This window comes from Lontra canadensis, unplaced genomic scaffold (genome assembly GCF_010015895.1).
Source record: "Lontra canadensis isolate GAN:19392208 unplaced genomic scaffold, GSC_riverotter_1.0 scaffold8, whole genome shotgun sequence".
NCBI lineage: Eukaryota > Metazoa > Chordata > Mammalia > Carnivora > Mustelidae > Lontra > Lontra canadensis.
This window is the reverse complement of record NW_022631002.1, coordinates 9981492-10005432: the sequence shown is the minus strand read 5'-3', so window position 1 is coordinate 10005432 and position 23941 is coordinate 9981492. Positions and strand designations below refer to the sequence as shown.

The 23941-nt window shown below is 41.8% G+C and overlaps 1 protein-coding gene across 1 annotated transcript in view; it reads right to left on the bottom strand.

The window, feature by feature from the left end:
* The window catches only part of ADAMTS18 (ADAM metallopeptidase with thrombospondin type 1 motif 18), a 149671-nt gene that overhangs the window by 34246 nt on the left and 91484 nt on the right, over positions 1–23941 (bottom strand). Inside the window, exons 14-16 of the mRNA XM_032853925.1 lie at positions 22173–22303; positions 21260–21383; positions 20297–20541 (exon numbers count right to left, since the gene is read on the bottom strand). Coding sequence (XP_032709816.1) covers positions 20297–20541; positions 21260–21383; positions 22173–22303 — 500 coding nt within the window. The remainder of the gene's footprint in view (positions 1–20296; positions 20542–21259; positions 21384–22172; positions 22304–23941) is intronic.

Genomic DNA, 23941 nt, shown 5'->3' with positions numbered 1-23941 from the left:
GATTTGGGATCTCTTCTGATTTGGCTAAAGCATATTTTCCTGGGGTTGTTGCCACCCTTTTAGTATTTTACTTACTCCTTCATATACTCTTATCTGGACAAAATGACAAGGCGGAAAAATTCACCACAAAAAAAAGAACAAGAGGCAGTACCAAAGGCTAAGGACCTAATCAATACAGACATTGGTAATATGTCAGATATAGAGTTCAGAATGACGATTCTCAAGGTTCTAGCTGGGCTCGAAAAAGGCATGGAAGATATTAGAGAAACCCTCTCGGGAGATATAAAAGCCCTTTCTGGAGAAATAAAAGAACTAAAATCTAATCAAGTTGAAATCAAAAAAGCTATTAATGAGGTGCAATCAAAAATGGAGGCTCTCACTGCTAGGATAAATGAGGCAGAAGAAAGAATTAGCGATATAGAAGACCAAATGACAGAGAATAAGGAAGCTGAACAAAAGAGGGACAAACAACTACTGGACCACGAGGGCAGAATTCGAGAGATAAGTGACACCATAAGACGAAACAACATTAGAATAATTGGGATTCCAGAAGAAGAAGAAAGAGAGAGGGGAGCAGAAGGTATATTGGAGAGAATTATTGGAGAGAATTTCCCCAATATGGCAAAGGGAACAAGCATCAAAATCCAGGAGGTTCAGAGAACCCCCCTCAAAATCAATAAGAATAGGTCCACACCCCGTCACCTAATAGTCAAATTTACAAGTCTTAGTGACAAAGAGAAAATCCTGAAAGCAGCCCGGGAGAAGAAGTCTGTAACATACAATGGTAAAAATATTAGATTGGCAGCAGACTTATCCACAGAGACCTGGCAGGCCAGAAAGAGCTGGCATGATATATTCAGAGTACTAAATGAGAAAAACATGCAGCCAAGAATACTATATCCAGCTAGGCTATCATTGAAAATAGAAGGAGAGATTAAAAGCTTCCAGGACAAACAAAAACTGAAAGAATTTGCAAACACCAAGCCAGCTCTACAGGAAATATTGAAAGGGGTCCTCTAAGCAAAGAGAGAACCTAAAAGTAGTAGATCAGAAAGGAACAGAAACAATATACAATAGCAGTCACCTTACAGGCAATACAATGGCACTAAATTCATATCTCTCAATAGTTACCCTGAATGTTAATGGGCTAAATGCCCCAATCAAAAGACACAGGGTATCAGAATGGATAAAAAAACAAAACCCATCTATATGTTGCCTACAAGAAACTCATTTTAAACCCGAAGACACTTTCAGATTTAAAGTGAGGGGGTGGAAAAGAATTTACCATGCTAATGGACATCAGAAGAAAGCAGGAGTGGCAATCCTTATATCAGATCACTTAGATTTTAAACCAAAGACTATAATAAGAGATGAAGATGGACACTATATCATACTCAAAGGATCTGTCCAACAAGAAGATCTAACAATTGTAAATATCTATGCCCCTAACGTGGGAGCAGCCAACTATATAAACCAATTAATAACAAAATCAAAGAAACACATCGACAATCATACAATAATAGTAGGGGACTTTAACACTCCCCTCACTGAAATGGACAGATCATCCAAGCAAAAGATCAACAAGGAAATAAAGGCCTTAAATGACACACTGGACCAGATGGACATCACAGATATATTCAGAACATTTCATCCCAAAGCAACAGAATACACATTCTTCTCTAGTGCACATGGAACATTCTCCAGAATAGATCACATCCTTGGTTCTAAATCAGGTCTTAACTGTTATCAAAAAATTGGGATCATTCCCTGCATATTTTCAGACCACAATGCTCTGAAGCTAGAACTCAATCGCAAGAGGAAATTTGGAAAGAACCCAAATATATGGCGACTAAACAGCATCCTTCTAAAGAATGAATGGGTCAACCAGGAAATTAAAGAAGAATTGAAAAAATTCATGGAAACCAATGATAATGAAAATACAACAGTTCAAAATCTGTGGGACACAACAAAGGCAGTCCTGAGAGGAAAATATACAGCGGTACAAGCCTTTCTCAAGAAACAAGAAAGGTCTCAGGTACACAACCTAACCCTACACCTAAAGGAGCTGGAGAAAGAACAAGAAAGAAACCCTAAACCCAGCAGGAGAAGAGAAATCATAAAGATCAGAGCAGAAATCAATGAAATAGAAACCAAAAAAACAATAGAACAAATCAACGAAACTAGGAGCTGGTTCTTTGAAAGAATTAATAAGATTGATAAGCCCCTGGCCAGACTTATCAAAAAGAAAAGAGAAAGGACCCAAATAAATAAAATCATGAATGATAGAGGAGAGATCACAACTAACACCAAAGAAATACAGACAATTATAAGAACATATTATGAGCAACTCTATGCCAACAAATTTGACAATCTGGAAGAAATGGATGCATTCCTAGAGACATATAAACTACCACAACTGAACCAGGAAGAAATAGAAAGCCTGAACAGACCCATAACCAGTAAGGAGATTGAAACAGTCATCAAAAATCTCCAAACAAACAAAAGCCCAGGGCCAGATGGCTTCCCGGGGGAATTCTACCAAACATTTAAAGAAGAACTAATTCCTATTCTCCTGAGACTGTTCCAAAAAATAGAAATGGAAGGAAAACTTCCAAACTCATTTTATGAGGCCAGCCTCACCTTGATCCCCAAACCAGACAAGGATCCCATCAAAAAAGAGAACTACAGACCAATATCCTTGATGAACACAGATGCAAAAATTCTCACCAAAATACTAGCCAATAGGATTCAACAGTACATTAAAAGGATTATTCACCACGACCAAGTGGGATTTATTCCAGGGCTGCAAGGTTGGTTCAACATCCGCAAATCAATCAATGTGATACAACACATTAATAAAAGAAAAAACAGGAACCATATGATACTCTCCATAGATGCTGAAAAAGCATTTGACAAAGTACAGCATCCCTTCCTGATCAAAACTCTTCAAAGTGTAGGGATAGAGGGCACATACCTCAATATTATCAAAGCCATCTATGAAAAACCCATCGCAAATATCATTCTCAATGGAGAAAAACTGAAAGCTTTTCCGCTAAGGTCAGGAACACGGCAGGGATGTCCGTTATCACCACTGCTATTCAACATAGTACTAGAAGTCCTAGCCTCAGCAATCAGACAACAAAAAGAAATTAAAGGCATCCAAATCGGCAAAGAAGAAGTCAAACTATCACTCTTCGCAGATGATATGATACTATATGTGGAAAACCCAAAAGACTCCACTCCAAAACTGCTAGAACTTGTACAGGAATTCAGTAATGTGTCAGGATATAAAATCAATGCACAGAAATCAGTCGCATTTCTCTACACCAACAATAAGACAGAAGAAAGAGAAATTAAGGAGTCCATCCCATTTACAATTGCACCCAAAACTATAAGATACCTAGGAATAAACCTAACCAAAGAGACTAAGAATCTATACACAGAAAACTATAAAGTACTCATGAAAGAAATTGAGGAAGACACAAAGAAATGGAAAAATGTTCCATGCTCCTGGATTGGAAGAATAAATATTGTGAAAATGTCTATGCTACCTAAAGCAATCTACACATTTAATGCAATTCCTATCAAAGTACCATCCATTTTTTTCAAAGAAATGGAACAAATAATCCTAAAATTTATATGGAACCAGAAAAGACAGCGAATAGCCAAAGGAATATTGAAAAAGAAAGCCAGAGTTGGTGGCATCACAATTCCGGACTTCAAGCTCTATTACAAAGCTGTCATCATCAAGACAGCATGGTACTGGCACAAAAACAGACACATAGATCAATGGAACAGAATAGAGAGCCCAGAAATAGACCCTCAACTCTATGGTCAACTAATCTTCGACAAAGCAGGAAAGAATGTCCAATGGAAAAAAGACAGCCTCTTCAATAAATGGTGTTGGGAAAATTGGACAGCCACATGCAGAAAAATGAAATTGGATCATTTCCTTACACCACACACGAAAATAAACTCAAAATGGATGAAGGACCTCAATGTGAGAAAGGAATCCATCAACATCCTTGAGGAGAACACAGGCAGCAACCTCTTCGACCTCAGCCGCAGCAACATCTTCCTAGGAACATCGCCAAAGGCAAGGGAAGCAAGGGCAAAAATGAACTATTGGGATTTTATCAAGATCAAAAGCTTTTGCACAGCCAAGGAAACAGTTAACAAAACCAAAAGACAACTGACAGAATGGGAGAAGATATTTGCAAACGACATATCAGATAAAGGGCTAGTGTCCAGAATCTATAAAGAACTTAGCAAACTCAACACCCAAAGAACAAATAATCCCATCAAGAAATGGGCAGAAGACATGAACAGACATTTCTGCAAAGAAGACATCCAGATGGCCAACAGACACATGAAAAAGTGCTCCATATCACTCGGCATCAGGGAAATACAAATCAAAACCACAATGAGATACCACCTCACACCAGTCAGAATGGCTAAAATTAACAAGTCCGGAAATGACAGATGCTGGCGAGGATGCGGAGAAAGGGGAACCCTCCTACACTGTTGGTGGGAATGCAAGCTGGTGCAACCACTCTGGAAAACAGCATGGAGGTTCCTCAAAATGTTGAAAATAGAACTACCCTATGACCCAGCAATTGCACTGCTGGGTATTTACCCTAAAGATACAAACGTAGTGATCCGAAGGGGCACGTGCACCCGAATGTTTATAGCAGCAATGTCTACAATAGCCAAACTATGGAAAGAACCTAGATGTCCATCAACAGACGAATGGATAAAGAAGATGTGGTATATATATACAATGGAATACTATGCAGCCATCAAAAGAAATGAAATCTTGCCATTTGCGACAACATGGATGGAACTAGAGGGTATCATGCTTAGCGAAATAAGTCAATCGGAGAAAGACAACTATCATATGATCTCCCTGATATGAGGGAGAGGAGATGCAACATGGGGGGTTAATGTGGTAGGAGAAGAGTAAATGAAACAAGTTGGGATTGGGAGGGAGACAAACCATAAGTGACTCTTAATCTCACAAAACAAACTGAGGGTTGCTGGGCAGAGGGGGGTTGGGGGGGGTTATGGACATTGGGTAGGGTATGTGCTATGGTGAGTGCTGTGAAGTTTGTAAACGTGGAGATTCACAGACCTGTACCCCTGGGGGAAAAAATATATATATATATATATGTTTATAAAAAATAAAATTATTAAAAAAAAAAAAAAAAAAAAAAAGAAGCCACAGAATCACAAAGAGAATTTAAGTTTTCTTTGAGGATTTCTATTCCCCTCAAAGGGGCAAATTTTTATGTTGGGTTTCCCATCTACCTTCCCTCACACTTCAAACAAATATATGTAAGGATCTTCTGAAGGACAAAATTTTCTAAATTAAAAAAATTTTTAATTTAAATGCTAGTTAACATACAGTATAATATTAGTTTCAGGCATACAATATAGTAATTCAGCAGTCCCATACAACACCTGGTGCCCATCACAACGGGTGCCCTCCTTCAACCCCATCACCTGTTTGACCCCCGCTCACTCATCTCTCTTCTCATGACTATCGCTGTAAGATCTGTTTCTGAGTCTGCCCCTCTTTCTCTCTGTTGCTCTCTTCGCTCATTTGTTTTGTTTCTTAAATTCTACATATGAGTGAAAACATTCAGTATTTGTCTTTCTCGGATGGACTTATTTCACTTAGCATAAGACCCTCTAGCTCTATCCAGATCCTTACAAATGGCAAGATTTCGTTCTTTTCTATGGCTGAGTAATCGTCCATCCTTTGTACATACCTCTTATATAGCCATTCATCAATTGATAGATACTTGGGCTGTTTCCATAATTTGGCTCTTATAGATAATGTTGCTGTAAATATCGGGGTGCATGTATCCTTTGAATTAATATTTTTGTATTCTTTGTGTAAATAATCGTGCAATTGCTGGATTATAAGGTAACTCTACTTTTAACTTTGTGAGAAACCTCCATACTGTTTTCCAGAGTGGCTGTACCAGTTTGCATTCCCACCAACAGTGCATACAGATTCCCCTTTCTCCGCATCCTCGCCAACACATGTTGTCTCTTGTGTTGTTGGTTGTAGTCATTCTGATTGGTGTGAGGTGATACCTCATTGTAGTTTTGATCTGGCTTTTCTTGATGGTCAGTGACATGGAGCATCTTTCCATGTGTCTATTCGCTATCTATATGTTTCCTTGGAAAAATGTCTGTTCATGAATTCTATCCATTTTTTAATTGGATTATTTGGTTTTAGGGGGTTGAATTCTAGGATTCTTTAAAATATATTTTAGACACTAACCCTTTATTGGATATGTCATTTGCAAACGTCTCCCATTCAGTAGGTTGCCTTTAGTTTTATTGAGTTTTCTTCACTGTGCAGAATTTTTTATTTTGATGTCATTCCAATAGTTGTTTCTTTTTTTTTTTTTTTTTTTTTTGCTTTTGTTTCACTTGCCTCAGGAGACATACCCAGAAAGATGTTGCTATGGACAGTATCAAAGAAGTTACTGCCTATGTTCTCTTGCAGGATTTTTATGATTTCAGGTCTCACATTGAGGTTTTTAATCCAGTTTGAATTTATTTTCAGGTGTGGTGTAAGAAAGTGGTCCAGTTTCATTCTTTTGCAGGTGGCTGTCCAGTTTTCCCAGCACCATGTGTTGAAGAGACGGTCTTTGTCCCCTTGAATATTCTTTCTTGCTTTGCCAAAGATGAATTTACCATATAATTGTGGAATCGTTTCTGGGTTTTCCGCTCCGCTCCATTCACCTATGTGTCTATTTCTGTGCCAGTACCACACTGTTTTGTTCGCTGTAGTTTTGTAATAGAACTTGGAAGTCCAGGACAGTGATGCTTTCAGCTTTGCTTTTCTCAAGATTGCTTTGGCTAGTCAGGGTCCTTTCATACAAATGTGTACATTCCATACATATTTTAGGATTGTTTACTCTAGCTCTGTGAAAAATGCTGTTGGCACTTTAATAGGGATTGCATTAAATGTGTGGGTTGCTTCGAGTAATATAGACATTTAGACAGTATTTGTTCTTCCAATCCATGAGCACGGAGTGTCTTTCTACTTCTTTCTGTCACTTTCAGTTTCTTTCCTCAGCATTTTACAGTTTTCAGGGTACAGATCTTTTACCTCTTTGGTTAGGCTTAGTCCCTCTCTTACTATTTTTGGTGCAATTATAAGTGGAATGGATTCCTTCATTTCTCTTTCTATTGCTTCATTACTGGAGTATAGGAATGCAACAGATTTCTGTATGTTGATTCTGTATCCCATGGCTTTACTGAATTTGCCTATCAGTTCTAGCAGTTTTTTGAGGGGAGTCTTAGGGTTTTCTATACATAGTACCATGTCATCTGCAAATAGCAAAAGTTTTACTTCTGTCTTGCGATCTGAGTGCTTTTTATTTCTTTTTGTTGTTTTATTGCTGTGGCTAGAACTTCCAGTGGTGAGAGCAGACATTCCTGTCTTGTTCTGACCATAGAGGAAAAGCTCTCAGTTTTTCCTCCCTTAGGATGATATTAGCTGTGGGTTTTTCATATATGTTAGTATGTTGAGTCATGTTCCCTCTAAACCTATTTCGTGGAGGGTTTTCACCATGAATGGTTGTTGTACTTTTGTCAAATGCCTTCTCAGTGTCTACTGAAATGATCAGATGGTTTTATACTTTCTTTTATTAATACTAGTATCATGTTGATTGATTTGCCAAAATCAAACCATTCTTGCAACCCGGGAATAAATCCCACTTGATCATGGTGACTGATTTTTAAAATATTTTGTTGGATTCTGTTTGCTAGTATTTCATTGAAGATTTTTCTGCCTACCTATCAGAGATACTGGCCTGTAGTTCTCTTTTTTAGTGGGGTCTTCCTCTAGTCCTGATACAAGGTAATGCTGGCCTCATAGAATGAATTTGGAAGTTTTCCTTCCTTTTCTAGTTTTCGGAATAGATCAAGAAGAATAAGTGTTCATTTGAAGAGTAAAATTCTTGTGCTTTCTGTAGAACAGCACCAAACAGAAGACTGGATTCCAAGAAGGCAACTAATCCATTTCATATTATCAAGTAAGATTACTTAGCCAGCCAAAGCAAGAAGAGAAATAACTTATACAACTTACTATAAATACTCACAAGATTATGTGGCATATAGGACATATCATTTATATTTTGTTTGCAGAACACATTAATGCATGCAGTGAGTACATAAATGAATAAAAGATTCTCCACTTTAAAAAATGAAATGACTTAAGGTTTGACTGTAATGTCTATATAGCTGTAAAGTCACATGCAGAGTCGTGTGCACAATCATGTAGGCTGAAAAACAATATTTATACAAACCAGCAGAAAGCAGATTTAAGAGTCTAACATCAGCTCATACAGGCCTCTGAAAGGCAGTAATTATTTAAACAAATAGACATCAAGGCCAAGTACATAAAAGATGAGTATTTGCCAATTATAGCGTATTATTTGCTTCTCAGGGATAATTAAGGTATTCTCTGCCCTTTTCTTTATGCTGTATCGAGGAACGAAGTGACCAAGAGCAGAATACACACCAATCATCTTGTCTCTCACAGTTTGGTGCTTGTAAATAGTTAATCCTCTGGAAACAGGTCATCTGCCCAGCTAATAGAATCTCTGTTGGTCATGCTTTCACCCTGTTCTTGAGAACAGAACTTTGTTAAAATATATATATATATATCAATCCTACCCTAAAGAACGGCTGCATAAATCGTGGGGCCTGATGCAGAGTGAAAATACGAGGCCTCTTGTTTAAAAAAAAAAAAATACTGGGGCACCTGGGTGGCTCAGCTGGTTAAGCATCTGCCTTCGGCTCAGGGTATGATCCTGGGGTCCTGGGATCAAGCCCTGCGCTGGAAGGGAGTCTCTTTCTCTTTCTCTCTGTCTGCTACTCTCCCTGTTCATGCTCTCTCACTAATAAATAAATAAATAAATAAAGTCTTTAAAAAATTAAAAATTTCAGGTTAGTGACAGCAGAGCACTAAATCGAACACAGAGTCCTTCCGAGCATGAGGCTCTGTGGACGCTGCCAGTCCCACGTCCACGAGCCCAGCTTTGCCGGACCTTCCGGTGGTTACCTGCCTCTGTTTCAAGACACGATTTTAGATTGTCCAAATTCTTAATGACCCTGTGGTCTAACACTGATGTCACCAGCCGTTCCTATCCGGAGACCATAGCCTCTGGTCAGGAGAGCCTGCCCCTAAGGACCTCAGTGTGACCATGGCCATGCCTTTGAGCACAGACTGTCCCACCGGGGCCAGACGGGTACCAGCCACACAGCTGAGACTCCACCTGAGGACCACGACCATTCCTGCCACTCCCATCTATTTTAAAGCATTTTCAGTGACCTTGTTGAAAGCAGTCAGAAACTGCTCTTGGCACTAGCGGAACACAGCTGCCCTCCCGGTCCCGGGAATGCCACCCCACCCCCGCCCGCGGCACAAGGTCACAGTTCTGTTCTGAGCCCCCCCACGCCGCGTGTCAGCCTGCCGGGCGAGCTGGTGAACGCACACATTTACAGAGACCGCCAGCGATTCAGTCTACTTAACTGGACTTAGTCCAGAGAATTTTCCAGCCAACTGGCACTGGGTCTCTAATTTACAGCTGGCAAGCCACCTCCGTAACTACTTCCAGGTCCTCAGTAGAACTGTTTAATGTCCACCTCTAACACACGAACCACCTGACTTCAGACAAAACATTCAGCAGCTCTGACCGCAGGGTGCAGAGTTATAAAATTTACAGCTTCTTAACTTGGAAAACCACAGCCGGACTGGACTCTACCAACTGTCCACTGAAGGGGGGTGCTCAGTGTCTGCTTAGGGCACACAATGTTAAAACAAAGGACCCACCGAGTCATCTTGGATAAATGGCTTTCTTTCTTTCGCTCCCTCTTTTCATTTATAATGTTAAAACTAGAAATGCCTTTAATCTGTTTTGTAATTTTTTTTCATGTAAGGCCTTTTATTTTTTTAATCTTTATTTTTTAAAGATTTATTTAATTAATTAGTTTGCGGGGCGGGGGGTGGTGAGGGCAGAGGGAGAGGATCCCAAGCAGACTCCACGCTGAACATGGAGCCCCAGGTGGGGCTCGATCTCATGACTGAGCAGAAATTGAGAGCCTGAGGCTCAACCCACTGAGCCACCCAGACACTCTTCATTCAAGGCCTTAAAAAAAAAAAAAAAAGTCCTAATTCTCTCAAGTAAATCAGAGACTTGCAGATAGGCTTTAAGGGCTGGCCTTTTAATTAATGCAAGCCAGAAAGCTTGTTTCTCGTCCTCAATAATGCATTTGATGGCTCTGAAATAAGAGCGATGCTTAGTGTGGTTCTTCCACGCCAAAGGATTGTACGTGTCTCGTCTCGTTTCAGGGCCACTAGCTACTGAAGTGCAACCGTGAACTCAAGTCTCTGATAAGGTCTGACTCCAAAACTTGACGCCTTATCTCTTACCACATTCTTTCTCCAACTCTGAAACACAGTGTCTAGGACCACACTTCAAAATTCTAAAAACTGTGGGAGCCCTGGGAAGCAGTCTGTCCCTGGGCTTCAACAGCATGCTAGAACATTTGCATCACGCTTTGGGTTCAAACCTGGAACTTGGATTTCTTGACCGTGCTCCGGTGTGGTTTAAGCACATGTGACTTAATCTCCTCAATCCATCTTCCCCTGGGTTTATTTGGATGTTTTATGAACCCGCAGTTGTGACAGTGGAACTAGGATAGGCTTTGTAGGCTGGCCCTTCCGGATGAACTGTGACTCGCACGGGACCTTACATGTTGAGCAACGCTTGGGGAAGGGATAGCTCTGTGGTGTGGAGTCCTGGTTTTGTAAGGGGCTGTGATTTCTGGAAGCCCCTGTGATGTCACAGCACTGCCTGTTGTCTCTGCCTTGTTTTGCTCCAGGCTGAAAGGACACCACTAGGGATCAGCCGGGCTATGGTGGCGGGTTAGGGTAGGGGTTCGGCTTGGGCTACGGCAGTAGCACAAAGGCTCTACCAGCGACTGGGAAATGCATCTATGAGGCAGTTTCAACCCCGAGCCTCAACAACAGGTCTAATTCCACCCGCATGCATTCCTCGGAGTTGAATGAAGAGAAATAAAGTGTCCTCCGACCCGTCACACAAGTATTTGCCAGGAATTAACGGGGGGCCCATGCTTCAAACAGCTGATGGTAGCCTCTAGACAAATGAGGTGGCATCAGGACAGCCCTTCAGAATCGTCCTCGGGAGCCTGAGGTTTCTCTCATCTGTTCCGAATTAATTCTCCATTAGGTCTTTGCCTCTTTTGGGTTTTGTGTCTTCCCTCAAGTCCATGCTTCTTGGCTCCTCTCCTCTCCCTTATGCTGTTTTTATATTGAGGCCCATCTTTACTCACACCCGCCGCTTGCCCCGGGGCAGAGGGTGGTGGTGGTGGAGAATTCAGACAGCAGGGGCACAAGGCAGGAGCCCAATGACAATGTCACACCCCGGGCCGCCTCACCGATCACGGCGCCTGTCCACCTGCTCCCCGCTGCCCTGCCATCCCTGTCAGCCACAGCGTGGAAGAAGTTGTGTATTCTATTAATTTTCCTGAGATGTCTTTTTCTGCCTTGAAACTGGCCTGTGGCTCACGGATTTCTCCCTCGCTGGCCTCACTTAAGGCAGCGGTCGCTGTCAGCGGCAGGACTCTCCCCTGTCACGCTCTTAAATGCAACGGCCTTCCCACAAGTTCAACATCCCTTGTGCTGCTTCCCATGGAGGAAGCAAGTCCTCAACATGCAAGAGGGCTTCTATGTTTAAGAATTTTCAAAAAGGAATGAACGCCGTCAAAACACAGGGGATCCTATTTCAGTCTCCAAAGAGCAACCTGTGTGATCACGTCATCCTGAGTCCTGTTCGTCGCGCAGAGATGAGGCGACTATACAATGACACACTCACGATGAGTTTCCTCCCCTTCCCTCCCATGGCGGGGAGGTGTGATGCCGAGTATGACTGGGTTGTTGTGTGTGTATTCGAGAGAGAGAGGGAGAAAGAAAATGAGGGAGACAGGAAGTCGAAGAAAGAGCCAGAAGGGAAAGAAGGAAGAAGGAGAGGAGAGAGGATGCATCAACTGGCAAAAAAGCTAAATTTCAGTCACTTCTAAAAAATGTGTCATCTCTAAGGGGACACCTTATCATGAAAAAATTGTGTGTTTTTTAAAAGATTCATTTGTTTGTTTGGGGGGAAAGAGAGAGAGTGTACAAGTGTGTGTGAGCTGGTGGGGAGCAGAGGAAGGTCGGAGAGAATCTCGGGCGGGCTCCACACTGACCTCAGAGCCCAGTTCAGGGCTCGATGCCAAGACCCTGAGATCATGACCTGAGCTGAAATCAAGAGTCGGACACCTAACGGACTGAGCCACCCAGGCGCCCCAATTTTTTGTGTTTTTAATTCTTATGACCAAGGTCTTTTATAACTTATGTTAAACGGGCCTTTTGCTCAGTGCTTGGACAAAGTACAGAGTCTATGACCTTACATGACTCCTATCTCAACCTCAACTTGGAAAAAATATTAAGTTTCCATCTATCCTCAAAAAGCCTGACACCTGTGTACCTCAGATTAAGTGACTATTTTTTTTTCTTTCTTTTTTTTTTTTTTTTAGATTTTATTTATTTATTTGACAGAGAGAGAGAGATCACAAGTAGGCAGAGAGGCAGGCAGAGAGGGGGAAGCAGGCTCCCCGCTGAGCAGAGAACTCGATGCGGGGCTCCATCTCAGGACACTGGGATCATGACCTGAGCTGAAGCAGAGGCTTTAACCCACTGAGCCATCCAGGCGCCCCTAAGTGACTATTTTTCAACAAAAGCATGTGTGAATTTCAACTCTGATGTTCCGTTTTCACATTTCTGTGAAATTGCTCAAAATGTAATTCCTGGGGTGCCTGGGTGGCTCAGTCATTAAGCATCTGCCCTCGGCTCTGGTCATGATCCAAGGGTCCTGGGATTGAGCCCCACATCAGGATCCCTGCTCAGTGGGAAGCCTGCTTCTCCCTCTCCCACTCCCCTCCTGCTTGTGTTCCCTCTCTCACTGTCTCTCTCTCTGTCAAATAAATTAAAAAAAAAATTCCTTACACAACACACACACATACTCACACACCCAAACTAGCTACATGGGGGTAAAGAAGTAATACGTTTAGCTTTCCTTGTGTTCCCAAAGCCAATAAAATAAACCCAAGTTGGTGCAGTCCATACATAATGTCCAAAAGACATAGCACACAAGCTGACTTTTCAATCCTTCGGAAGACTAATGAGAGCACTAGTTCAATAAGAAAGTCTTCAGATTTTATGCCAGACTTATGTTGTGGGGAATAGTTGAATAGAAGAAATATGTGGAAATTATCTAGCTTATAATATCTGTCTCTGTAGTGATCTCAGAAAGCATATGATTGCCAAATCAATACTGATTTTTTTTTGCTGGTGTGTGTGTGTATGAGTACTTTTTCCTGGGCAATGCATAAATTTAATACACGGTCCTGAAAATTAGCTTCTTTTCTTCCAGACATTTACATGTATATATGTAAATGTACTTCAAAAGAAAAACTTGATTGATTGACTTAAATAATGCCTTAAAAATGTAAGGCCTAAGACAATCATATAAATCCTTAATTACCCTTAGGAGTTTCCCTTGGCCACCGAGGAAATCAGTGGGGCCAGCTCTGTTTAAACTGACATCCACCTGTTGCAAACGTTGAAACATGTGGAGTCAAGGTTCCAGGGAGAATGAATGTAACAGAGACTGCATTTTAAATTGGGTGACTCAGTGATAGAACTGAAGGTCTGTTTTCCATTTAGTTTAAACTGAGCTCCCCTATGAAGACATTCTAGAAGGTTTCGACATGTAAAAAGAACCAGACACAGAAGACACTTCTCTCTGGTCTTGGGCCATGTGCTTATTTCTTGAGGTTAACTGACAGCAGTCAATTATTCCCAGGATTGCATTACCCTTGCCTTGCACTAGGCTATGCCCACCAAAAAAAAAAAAAAAAAAAAAAAAAAAAAAAAAATGTGAAAAGATCTGGTAAATCCACCACCCAGGGAGGGCAAGTTGCTACTGTCCCACATTAAGCTAAATCTGCTGTAAACTAACCAGTCAGCAACTTCTTACATGCACATCATCCACTCTGGGAAAGGCCAGCATTTTAGGAAGCCTACTGATTCCTCAAATATAATTTAGGAGATCAAATTTCAATCCTTTAAGTGCTATTCACTTTACTTAACTTGAAACTGTACAGTTTTAAGACTAGTCTTAAGAGATGATGAAATCCAGTGGTTTTTAAAATGCAAACTGCAGAAGTTCAGATCTCTTTAGAGAACTTCGGATTGCGACCGTGGTTTGGGACAGCAGGGGCTGGAAGCAGGTGAAGGAGAAGGCTGGCCTCTCGGCCTATCCCTCCTGACTTTGGTCAGAAGTTCTCCTTTGGTTTGCTTTATTGATATTATTATTATTTGAGTATAGCTGGCACATGATGTTATATTTGTTTCAAGTGTACAATGTAACTCTTCAACAAGTTCATTCATTATGCTCTGCTCCCCCCTTCCCAAACGCAGCCACCATCCAGTCACGTGTTTTCTTCCTCACCTGCATGTATGACTTCTCAAGTTGCAAAGAAGATTCTATTCTTTCAATGAATGAATACATTTTATCACTGGATGCCATTTATTCAGTAAACATTTTGCAGGGGAGAGGGGTTATCTACAATGTCCCAGATATCGTGCCAGTTTGGGAGGCCACAAAGAGGAGCAAGTCTTCTTTCTGCTCTTATGGGGCTTGAGGTGCTATAAAAACCTTTCACGACACTGCCCTAGGATGTAGGGGAAGACATGAGCCTAGCCTCATTTCTCAAATAAGACTGGGACCCAGGGAGTTTAACTGACTCATGCACAGCAACATAGGGGAATAGCAGAACCCACGGTTTATATATATCCCTGTTCTAACCCATGTTGCTTCCAACACGAAATGGGATCCACATCAACACTCACTCGTTATAGACCACAATGCTTTGGCAACCTAATTTATGTCATAACCATTTGTGCATCTTCAGTGCCTCAGACAGGACTGGGCATATAATGGGCACCCAATGAATGTTGGCTTAATTTTCCTTTTATCAGACATGGAAGCAAAAAAAAGGAAAACTGTTCTGAAGGTAGGTATCTAGCTCAACACACACCGGGGTGGTTGAAGATGGGAGCTAGCTAAGATACTGGGAAGATCTGATTGAGACATATGAAGGAGAGAAACATTATCCACCCCTCCCCCCCAGTGCCATCCCCACGTATTTTGACAAACATACCCTTCTGCTAAATTTTATACTATAGTAAGAACCTAGTGAACATTCAGTAATTTTAAGAGGCCAAGAGAGAAAGTGCTTTTTTTCATAGACTTATACTTTCTGTGGATGGAATAGCATTTTCATTTTGGTAGGTTCCCACACTTTGATTCCAACATCCCACAGGGCTGTTAAAACACATTCAACATTTTTATATTGGAGTGAACATATTTTTGGCTCCCAAAGTATTCATTTTGGTTCAATCCATAGCTGTACGGAAAGGCACGTGAACTTTATTTAACTTCCTTTAAAGAATATAGTCATGGATTACTTGGATACAGATATATAGTTTCATTTTGGAAAATGTAAGTTATTGCTTATTGTGATTTTAAGTTTAAAAAATCACTGTGTTCTACTGAGTTTGGAAAGGTATGAATATGTGATAAAAACTGACCAGAAATTTGATGATGTCCCCCTGAGTGCAATAAAGTATAATTTAAATATTAAAGTCATTAACCTAAATTCTTTTAAAAGATAAAATAGACATAATACTAGGTTACTAGATTTGATTTTCTCTTTTTCCGCTAACATAGTTGCAACTTTTGAATGAAACCATAACTCCTTTAAAAATACAAGCAAGGCATGTCCAATTAATCATACAAGTTTCCCTCTAGATTATTTTCAGACAGGTCACATTCCTAAGATATTAATTTAAGCTTTCTTTCCGTCTGTAAGTAGAATGAGTCCATAAAACAAGATTCTGTATAACAATAGCTAGCAAATGTGACCTTAATCCTTTGTGGCAAAACTACGGCCTTGTATTAATAGATATTATAGTTCTTATTCTATCCCTGTAATAGTAAAGAATTATTTAAAACAATACATATATGGTTGGACCTAGGAAAGACTTTACATTTTTATAATTTTATAGTTATCCAGTATTTCTCCTTATATTTTGACCTATTTTTTTAAAAAGATTTTATTTATTTATTTGACAGACAGAGATCACAAGTAGGCAGAGAGGCTGGCAGAGAGAGGAGGAAGCAGGCTCCCCGCTGAACAGAGAGCCCGATGAGGGGCTTGATCCCAGGACCCGGAGATCATGACCTGAGCCTGAAGGCAGAGGCTTTAACCCACTGAGCCACCCAGGTGCCCCTATTTTGACCTATTTTCAAGGAGGTGTCTGTCTTTGCAAGGAGACAGGTGACGGACCTGGCCAATTTTGGAGAACTCCATCACCAATTGAGGTCCTCCTTCCCTTTCTCAAAAATAGCTCCATCAGGAAAAATTAAAGACCTGATAAACATGCCAAAGACTGTGGGTCAGGGCAACATAATATGGATGAATGAGATAAGCAGTTGTTTAAATTAAGCAAAGCATAAACAAAAATTCTTAGCCCCAGGCTGGTACAATGTTCAGTGACAATGTGTCAATTATCTGGTTAATTTCATCACTGCAGACAATGCCAGGGGATATTATTTCAGGTCCCAAAGATGAAAGCAAGAGGGAACTCTGTTATTCTGCTTTGCTTGTTCCTTTATTTCTTGTCTTTTTCTTTGTTGTGGTTTTCCTGCAGATAATATATGTTTAATGGCAAACCTTAAATTACAGGCAGAATTGTGAAAACCTACTTGAGAAATGTTGTGTTTATGAACAAGACTGGAGAGAGAAACAATGACCAAAAATGGTTGCTTGTCACAAAATAGTAAAACATGTCTTTCTCCCCGGGAGTGATTTGCACTTTGTTCTGATCGCTATGGCAGGTGCCGTGAGGGGCATCTCACCCCACTTCCTGACTTTAGGTCCTTTTGCAGCCACAGACCTTGGTTTGTGTACATTTGCTCATAGATGGATCAAAGGCCTCTTGGCAAAACTAAAGAAGCGTTGTTGCTCTAAAACGAATACCTTGCAAGCTAAATACACCTCTCGAAAGAAAATACAACCTTCCTGCAGAGAAGGAAGAGACGTTTCCCGCTCAAATACTTCATAGAAAAGAAAAAGAACATTAGAAAAAAAAAGTTTTGAAAAAATATCCAGAAATCTTGAATCAGAATTCCATTTCTGTGCGTTAGGTTTAATGAAAGTTTAATTCCAGTGGTTCAACCCACTGCTGAGCTTCCAACCACCCTTAGTCCAGGTTTTTTTTTTTTTATTTAAGATTTTATTAATTTATTTGAGAGAGAGAGAGAGAAAGAGAGATAGAGAAACAGAGCATGAGCAGCGGGTGGGGGGGAGGCAGAGAGAGAGGAAGAAGCGGACTCCCTGCTGAGCAGGAAGTAGAAACCCAAGGAGGACCACAGATCATGACCTGAGGCAAAGGCAGACTCTTAACCTACTGAGCTGTCCTAGGACCCCTTTAGTCCAGTTTGATTTGGAGTTCCTGCTCTCATCTCTGAAATGGAAGAGTTGAGAGGATTGGGAGACTTTTTTCTAACTGTATGCAGCTTCTCTTCAAGTAAATGGTGGGAGGTCTCTGAGGGATGTCCCACCACACAGAGGTGACAGGACCTAATATCTCAAGTGACAAAATAATAGGAATTTAAATGAATTAAGTCATGGTCACCATCTAGAACCAAGGTTGCAAACTCAAGTAGCTACTGGGACCAGAAGTTCCCTGTTGTTAGGAGATGTCCAAATCTCAATTTTTGTAAGAAATCACCTGATATTAAAGCATCTATCCATTTTGTTTCAGTATTTCACAAGATGTGGGAGCTGGATGTGGCTGGTAGTCATGAGTTTGCTAGCCATGGTCCGAGGTTTCGATTTTTACCAGTTTGTTTATGTATTTATTTATTTTAAGCAGACTCTACACCCAGCATGGAGCCCAGTGCAGGGCTTGAACTCATGACTCTGAGATCAAAACCTGAGCTGAGATCAAGAGTCAGATGCTTAACCAACTAAGCCACCCAGGCACCCCCTTGAGATCTAGACTTCAAAAAAATACATATGTGAGAAGTTCACAATGCAAAGTGATGAGAGTGGTTATACCATTATGTGACAAGTACTTCATAAGCACTGAACTTGTCTTCAAGTATCCTTAGAATAACCCTAACACTTAGCTAGTATTGTCCACCCATTTTACAAATATGGACATGAAGGGACAAGGATGTTAAAAATCCTAACCCGATAACTTGTTCAAGTTACATAGTTAGTTAAGAATCTGTCCTCTTGGGGCTCCTGGGTGGCTCAGTCAGTTAAGTGTCTGCCTTTGGCTCAGGTCATAACTCCAGGGTCCTGGGATGAAGCCCTGCCTTGGGCTCCCTACTCAGCGGGGAGCCTGTTTCTCCCTCTGCCTGCCACTCTGCCTACTTGTGTTTGCTCACTCTGTCAAGTAAATAAATAAAATCTTTAAAAAAAAAAAAAAGATTGGTCCTCTTAACCATACTCGGTATACAACATCTGACTTAGAATCCAAAGTGACATGTTTTTTTCCTCAATGGTCTTCTACTTGTCTTTCTTAGTAAATGTTTAAAGGCAGTGCATTAAATACTACTAGTTAAATTAAGCCGAAGTTTCCTTTATTTGAGAAGAGAGTGGCATGACTGGAGTGTAGACATCATACTTATAGATGGAGGGAGGGGTGCTGGGGTGGCTTGGTCGGGGAAATGTCTGACTCCTGATTTCAGCTCAGGTCCTGATCTCGGGACATGGAGTCTGCTTGAGACTCTCTCCCTCTCCCTTTGCCCTTCCCCCGCCTTCATACACGCTCTATCTAAAAAATTAAATAAATAAATACTCGCAGATGGAAAACACTCGGACTCCAGCTCAGTTCTGCTTTTTCCCTAGCTGTGTGTTAGGCAAGCCTCTTCACCGGTCTCCCACTTCACTGCTTATTTTTCTAGCGAGTTGACGAGGCAAGTTTTCTCTCCCAATTTCTAGGTGAGAAACTGAAACACAGGAAGATGATCTGGAGTGTCTGGTAACCTCGGCCCTCGCGAGCGCGGCTCCCACACCACCTGAGGCAAACGGAACTGCCTCTGGGAGCAGCGATCGGCCCCACTTTGCGCACAGAAGACGCAACCTCAGAGACACCGACGCAGATGAGGAAAATGAACGTGAGATGCTTGTCCTGCAGAGTAACCAGCAGACAACTGGCAGACCAGGACCCACTCATTTTTCTTCTCCTATCTCGAAGGAAACAACAACCCAACCCACACAAGGAAGGTGATTTGCTCTGATTAAAACTTTCTTGGCAGGGGCACCTGGGTGGCTCAGTGGGTTAAAGCCTCTGCCTTCGGCTCAGGTCATGATATCAGGGTCCTAGGATCGAGCCCCACATCGGGCTCTCTGCTCCATAGGGAGCCTGCTTCCTCCTCTCTCTCTGCCTGCCTCTCTACCTAGTTGTGATCTCTGTCTGTCAAATAAATAAATACAATCTTAAAAAAAAAACAAAACAGGGGCGCCTGGGTGGCTCAGTGGGTTAAGCCGCTGCCTTCGGCTCAGGTCATGATCTCAGGGTCCTGGGATCGAGCCCCGCATCGGGCTCTCTGCTCAGCAGGGAGCCTGCTTCCTCCTCTCTCGCTGCCTGCCTCTCTGCCTGCTTGTGATCTCTCTGTCAAATAAATGAATAAAATCTTAAAAAAAAAAAAAAACAACTTTCTTGGCATTCAAGCAAGTGTTCTTTCTACTCTATCATTCTACTGGTCCCAGGCCAGGCGACTGGTATGCCGAGTAACTCCAATGGGCTATCCGAATGGCAGATGTGGACAATATGGAATTACCTAAAAGCATTCCTACTGCATTCCTTAGCATTCACAGCAGTCAAGGGCAAGGCTGAGTGGTGGGCATGTAGGTCTGAATATCTGTGCATTCTCTGAGATCCACTGGCCCCCTGCCGTCTTCCCCAGAATGGGGATCCTGTCTCTTCCTCTTTGCACTTTGCAACTTAGCTTATTAGGAAACAAATCTGAGCTAAAGGGAGAGGCGATCTCCAAGCTAGCTCGAAGTGGGGCCATCACTGTAAACGTAGCAGGAGGCGCAGAGCGCTAAACAAACAGAAGGGACTTACTTCAAAGACCAGCGTCTCGTTGGTGGGTCCTGGCGCATACAGGCGTTCTGGGTGGTTGAAGGTCCGCTGGTATTCAAACACGGTCCCAGCAAAGGGGAACTCTCCGGGCCAGTCGATGTTCCAGCCCCCCGTGAGGTAGTACTTCTGGCCCAGGCTTCTGACTGCAAGGTGACTGGAAGAGAGCTGCAGCTCCTGGACCTCAATGCTTCGGGCCCCCGCTGGGATGGTGACGACTGGATAATATGCTAAACGGGAAGAACAGAACAGTGCTGTTTTCCATGATGCACACTGCATAAATGGGGCTGAAAATGTGCAGAGACACAGTGACGTCCACTTTCACAGAGCAGAGTTGTTGAATCATGAACGGACATTCATTCCTACTCTGTGGAGTACAGATAATTTTTTTCATTTTTCAGGAGGAAGGAACACCAGAAAGAAAGTGCGTGCTCCTTTCCCAAGCATGTGTGTGTGGACAAGAGGTACACACTTCTTCCTTCCAGAACAACCAAGGCCACGAAACTCAAGAACCCTTTTTATCTTTAATCTACTCAGAAGAAACTTAGCGCCATGACCTCAGTAGCGATACTTGGGCAACAGGGCTCCAGGTTTCATTTGACTCAAGATTCGTTTAGATCATTGCTTCAAATAGTAATCTGATGTCGTGAGTGGGGATCACAATTCACATCTTGAACCGTAAGTTTCAAAATCTGTTCTGTGTTTACCAAAGGCCTGTGGGACATTAGACACACAGCAAAGTAAAGGGCATTTGATCGACACATCTCAGAGTTGTGCATGTTGATGGAACTCCTCACACTGAGAACCCATCCTCCTTGTTCTTGGGAGGTATCAAAGTTATTGTCCTGTGTGTGTCAGGGGAGCTGGGAAACAGCTCAGTCATGGCCAGCGTGACCGGAACTTGCTCAGTGGCAAAGCCACAGTGATGAAACCACAGGCATCTCTTACCGTTGGCTTTATGCTGATTGAGGTACAGGCCTTTGTAAAACTTGCAAGTCGAATTATCCCCTTTGCAAACACCACACGCATCCAAAACTGCTTTAGAGCCAAGTTCATGATCGCATCCCACTGGCTGTGACCAAAAAAGAAAATAAAATAAAATAACAACAACAACAAAGTGAGAAAAATCAGAAAAGCCAATGGCTACGAATAACCAAGAGATAAGGGGGATCTACCTTCAGAACATTAGAAAGATAGTACAGCTTTAGGGTTAAAAGCAGAGCCTCAAGTCTGGGGGTTCAAACCACTCCTCTGCCTTTACCAGATGCAGGACTAGGGCAGTTACAGAACGCATCGAAAGTTTGCTGGGACTCCTCATCGGGAAAACTGGAACCCCAAGTCACTGCTGCTACTAGTGGCAGGTGAGCTGATTTGGGCCAGCTCTCCTGCTGAAACATAAAATGCTGAGCCCCCCACATAATCCCTCCACCCTCACCACACACACAATGGAATTAAAAGGAAGACCAATTGGCAGGAAATAGTAGTCCTATGTCAAAACACGTCTGTGAGGCTCTGCCCACACAGTGAACACACTTAGCAAACATGCAGTGGAAGTTCACTGCTCTCCTTCACATTCTTATTTAATTTTTGCAACTACTGCGTGGAGTAATAAATACATCATCCTCTCCATTGCATACTTGCGGAGATGGGGGAAGAGGAGCTAAGAATGTCATAAGGTCCTGCAGAGCGACAGTGGGAACGTTAGAGACAGTCTACGCATCCAGTTTGCAAACACTGGACTTTTCCCCTAAGCTGCCTTTTCTCCAGACACAGAATCTCTTGTGCCACTTCTCACGGTACACGTTTGGTAGGAGGAAACACAAGCGTGATGACACAGCCCAGAAAACAAAGGTCCTCTTACTTCACAAATCCCATCGATACAAACATCCTGTTTGTTTGGGGAGCAAGGAGTTCCGTCTTTCACCTTGCCAGACATCGCAAAAAAAAATTCGAAGTTCTCTGCCTTGCAGTACAGTTTACATCGATCTGCCTCTAGAAGCGAAGAGATCAAGACAGGACATGATCAGGAGGAAATCACAGGGCAATGACATGATGGCCAGAAGGATGAATTAAATTTCTTTAGAAAGCAATCATGACTAAAATGGGAAACGTTACTAGTTTTGTATGTGGGTGTGGGTGTGCATGTACAAATGTACATATATGTGCTTTTAAAAGCAGGAATCCCATTTGCGATTTAGATAAAACTGTTTTGACACACAAAAATTGTATTTTTCTAATCCTTCGTCATAGCCACAATACACATAATTGGTGGGTTATACAGCTACTCTCCTTCTTTAGCAAATATTTCAGGCTTCATAGGACTTATGGTCTGCTGTTGACAGTATGTAAAGGAAGGAGTGTTTCGTGTTCCAATAAAACTTTATTTTTAAACAAACAAAAACCGGTCAGATTTGGCCCACAGGCGATAATTTGTTGACCGTGATTAGGGACATGGATTACTTCAAAATCTATTCAGGCAGTTAAGAGAAAAAAATTTTAGGTCCTTTGGGGGAAAAAAAGGGCCATATGGTTTATGTTTATAAAACATACAGAGAATAATCCTATCATGAAAAGGAAGAGGACCCAAATAAACTAAACCTAAAGGCTAAAAAATGTAACTTTTATTGACCATAAAGTCCCTGAGAAGTCTCTGGTATCACAGGCAAAAAGAAAAAAAAATGCAGTATTTCTACAGAGCGCTTGTATCAGAAAGGAGTTATGCCAATTTCCCAAATACAAAGCGTTCTTCTTGGCCAGCAGCTCCAGAGGACATTTCTCCCAAGAGACCGTGCGTGGGCGACACCACACAACAGCCCTGACAACGTTTGTACAACGAACGTGTAAACAGTCTGCAAACCGCTGGGCTTCATAAAACCTCTCGATAAAAGACAAAGTCAAAACTTAAATGTGAAAGTAGTTAGATTATCGTGATCCAAATATGCAGCCGGGTCGATAGAGTGAAAGTTTCTCCTTTACCTAGAAATCTCTTTGAATAGCTTTATTAAACACCTCGTAATTTTTGCATCAGAGGTTACGGAAGACGTTATTGATGCCCTTTCTTTTTCTCGGTCATGCCCAGGAATGAACAAGTTCTAAAAAGTTCAGTTTTACCCACAGAGGCTCTGGGGCAAGTTTCTCAACTGGTCTATGGGAAACACAAAAACCTCACTACTCTAAGACAAAGACTGTCTAATTTATAAATGGTCTTCCCTCATTCTTCCCAACCTGCATGAATGCCACCAGACCTTCAAGGCATGGTCAATGTTTCCCGATCCTAAGTTCATATCAGAAGGAGAAGAGGGAGAAACAAAAGGCCTTAATTTTTCTGTCTCCCTGGGCTGGGTCTCTTCTCCTTGGTGTAGTTTCCCCCGCGTCTAGCAGAATGTCTCCCATGGGAGACGTGCTCAGTAAACATCCGTTGAGCAATTGAATGAAGTGGCATGCTCCCTACTCAGTCAGGCTGCCATTAAATTAGTGAAAAACTTTTGAAACCAAAAAATATTTTACATGTTACAAAATGTATGTGCTTCACTGTCTCGTGTCGTGAGCACAGAACCTATTTAAAGGGTGCTAACAAAAAACACATTGTGTAAACACAGCATTTGAATGAAAGACGCGATGAATGTGGGA